The 2036-nt window shown below is 27.7% G+C and overlaps 2 protein-coding genes across 3 annotated transcripts in view; both read right to left on the reverse strand.

The window, feature by feature from the left end:
• Nucleotides 1-995, reverse strand: part of LOC108574570 (antichymotrypsin-2-like) — a 17965-nt gene extending 16970 nt beyond the window's left edge. Inside the window, exons 1-2 of one of the 2 annotated variants that reach the window (XM_017937184.1) lie at nucleotides 930-995; nucleotides 234-324 (exon numbers count right to left, since the gene is read on the reverse strand). The gene's annotated coding sequence lies outside the window, so the exon portion shown is untranslated. Of the gene's footprint in view, nucleotides 1-233; nucleotides 500-929 lie in introns of both variants that reach the window. The other variant, XM_017937185.1, reaches the window with a different exon arrangement.
• Nucleotides 996-1345: 350 nt separating this feature from the next.
• Nucleotides 1346-2036, reverse strand: part of LOC108574561 — a 1732-nt gene continuing 1041 nt past the window's right edge. The window contains exons 2-3 of the mRNA XM_017937170.1: nucleotides 1839-2032; nucleotides 1346-1543 (exon numbers count right to left, since the gene is read on the reverse strand). Of these exons, the coding sequence (XP_017792659.1) occupies nucleotides 1346-1543; nucleotides 1839-2032 (392 nt within the window). The remainder of the gene's footprint in view (nucleotides 1544-1838; nucleotides 2033-2036) is intronic.

Below are 2036 nucleotides of genomic sequence, written 5' to 3' on the forward strand. Positions count from 1 at the left end.
TTATTTGCTTAAGAATGATTAGAATATACTTTTATCGTATTATTTATGTATAAAAGTATATAAAAAACGAAGATATCATCGGAAATATAATAAAATAAAATGTGTATAAATCAAACGAAACATACACCAATAGGAAAATATCTCGATTTAATTATCCCTTTCGGTATGTGCGTATTTTTCACATATTTCATATTACTAAAAACATCAACTATGTACATAATAAATGTACTTACCAAATTGCGAATGTTGCACAAATCGTGATATCTCCCGCGCAGTTGTCTGCAGTATCAACACTACACCCTTTTTGATTTTAGGTAGCCGAACCTGCGTGAATCAATATATGTGTATACAATCCACATGAAACGCCCTACACTTGAATGAATCACAATATTCGATTAATCGATGAAGTAATGTTTGTAGACTAGGAATAGACGCTTGAAGTTAGCCTCAAGTGGAATTTTCATACGTGGATAACAAATATCGAAGCCGGTAGAGTTTACTAAAAGCATATAAGTTATAGAAGAAAATTTTCCTGTAATTTAATTATTTAAAATAAAGTATATAATGTATAAGTGTAATTAATATCAATACTTTTATAAAATAAAGCTTGTTTTCACAAATTGATAAATTTTATTGGTTATACCACTTTACCCACTGATGATATGTAAATACATTATGTAACTAAAAATTTGTAATAAATCAGAAAATTTTTAAAATATGTTTATTAAAAATAGGCAGAACTTATAAACAAAAATAACATAATTGCCATTTTTTAATAATGTTGAAATTGCAAAATACACGTATTAATTGTTTATATATCGTATACATTTTTTAGAAAATTATTTAATAACTTACATAATTTGCTATTTACATACACACGTAAACAAAAAATTTTAGAAAACATATCGAAAAGGATTAAAGGATATTACCTGATGAACTATAGTTATTGAATTTCTACGCTCATTCACAGTTTACGGGTGCGGCTAGTTAGAAACTGATTTTTATATCAACTACACTCGCGTACGCAATGCTATACTGTTGATAAGATTATAATATAAGATTATTTGTAGAATTTCTAAGGTGTAAACGCCATTATCGTTTTATATCTGTTCTCGTTACATGACAATTAGAAATATTTCTAAAATCTTAAAATTGTCACCTAGCATTACAAAAAGTGTATGTTTTGAATAAATTTCAATGGTTGTTTTTATATATTATGTATGCATATATTGTTTGAATACAATTAGCGAAAAATGATACATGTAAAAGCACATTACATTATTAATATTGATTTTTAGTCGACTAAATATGGCATTATTAATATAATGCAATATAATAAAAAAAATTATGCCTTTTCAAAATAATCACGATCAATGGTTAAGTCACGAAAAGCTCTACTCTTGTCGCAACACTTCGCGTTATCTGGATTTTTCTGACAGAGTTCACAACCACACACTGATTCACGTGGTTCTTGAAATCCGCGTTTTGGTGGACAAGGTAGTGGCTTTAATTTTGTCTCACAGCAACACGGTCTACAAGGATCCTGTAAAATCACGTTTGTACATTTAAACGCTGCATATCTTAAATGAAAATTGAAATATAAATTTAAACAATGGTGTATAGGAGCTAGAGATTAATAATGCAAATGATTAACTTAATTTTATGTAAAATATTTTCAATTACAAAAAAGTAGCAGCAGATATTAACGAATGCCCTTTCCCACAATTTTATATTATTAAAAATATGACTAGTAGCTTAATAATATTATATCATTCAATTCATAAATTCATAATTTGGATATCCAAAAAATATGTTTATGCATAAAATTACTGAATTACCTGCATTTTAATATAACAACAAGGTTTAATAGTTGGACAGATTTGACTAGGAGCTACATATGGTGATTTTTTTGGAATTGTGGAATCTGTGTCATTTTTATCTTCATCCAAAGATGATTCTTCTTTGTCTTTTTTCTTTTTCGGAGGACACGCTGATTTGATTTGCGAAGAAGTCCAAGTCACTCCATTATTTACTAA

This window comes from Habropoda laboriosa, unplaced genomic scaffold (assembly GCF_001263275.1).
Source record: "Habropoda laboriosa isolate 0110345459 unplaced genomic scaffold, ASM126327v1 scaffold175, whole genome shotgun sequence".
Classification (NCBI taxonomy): Eukaryota; Metazoa; Arthropoda; class Insecta; order Hymenoptera; family Apidae; genus Habropoda; species Habropoda laboriosa.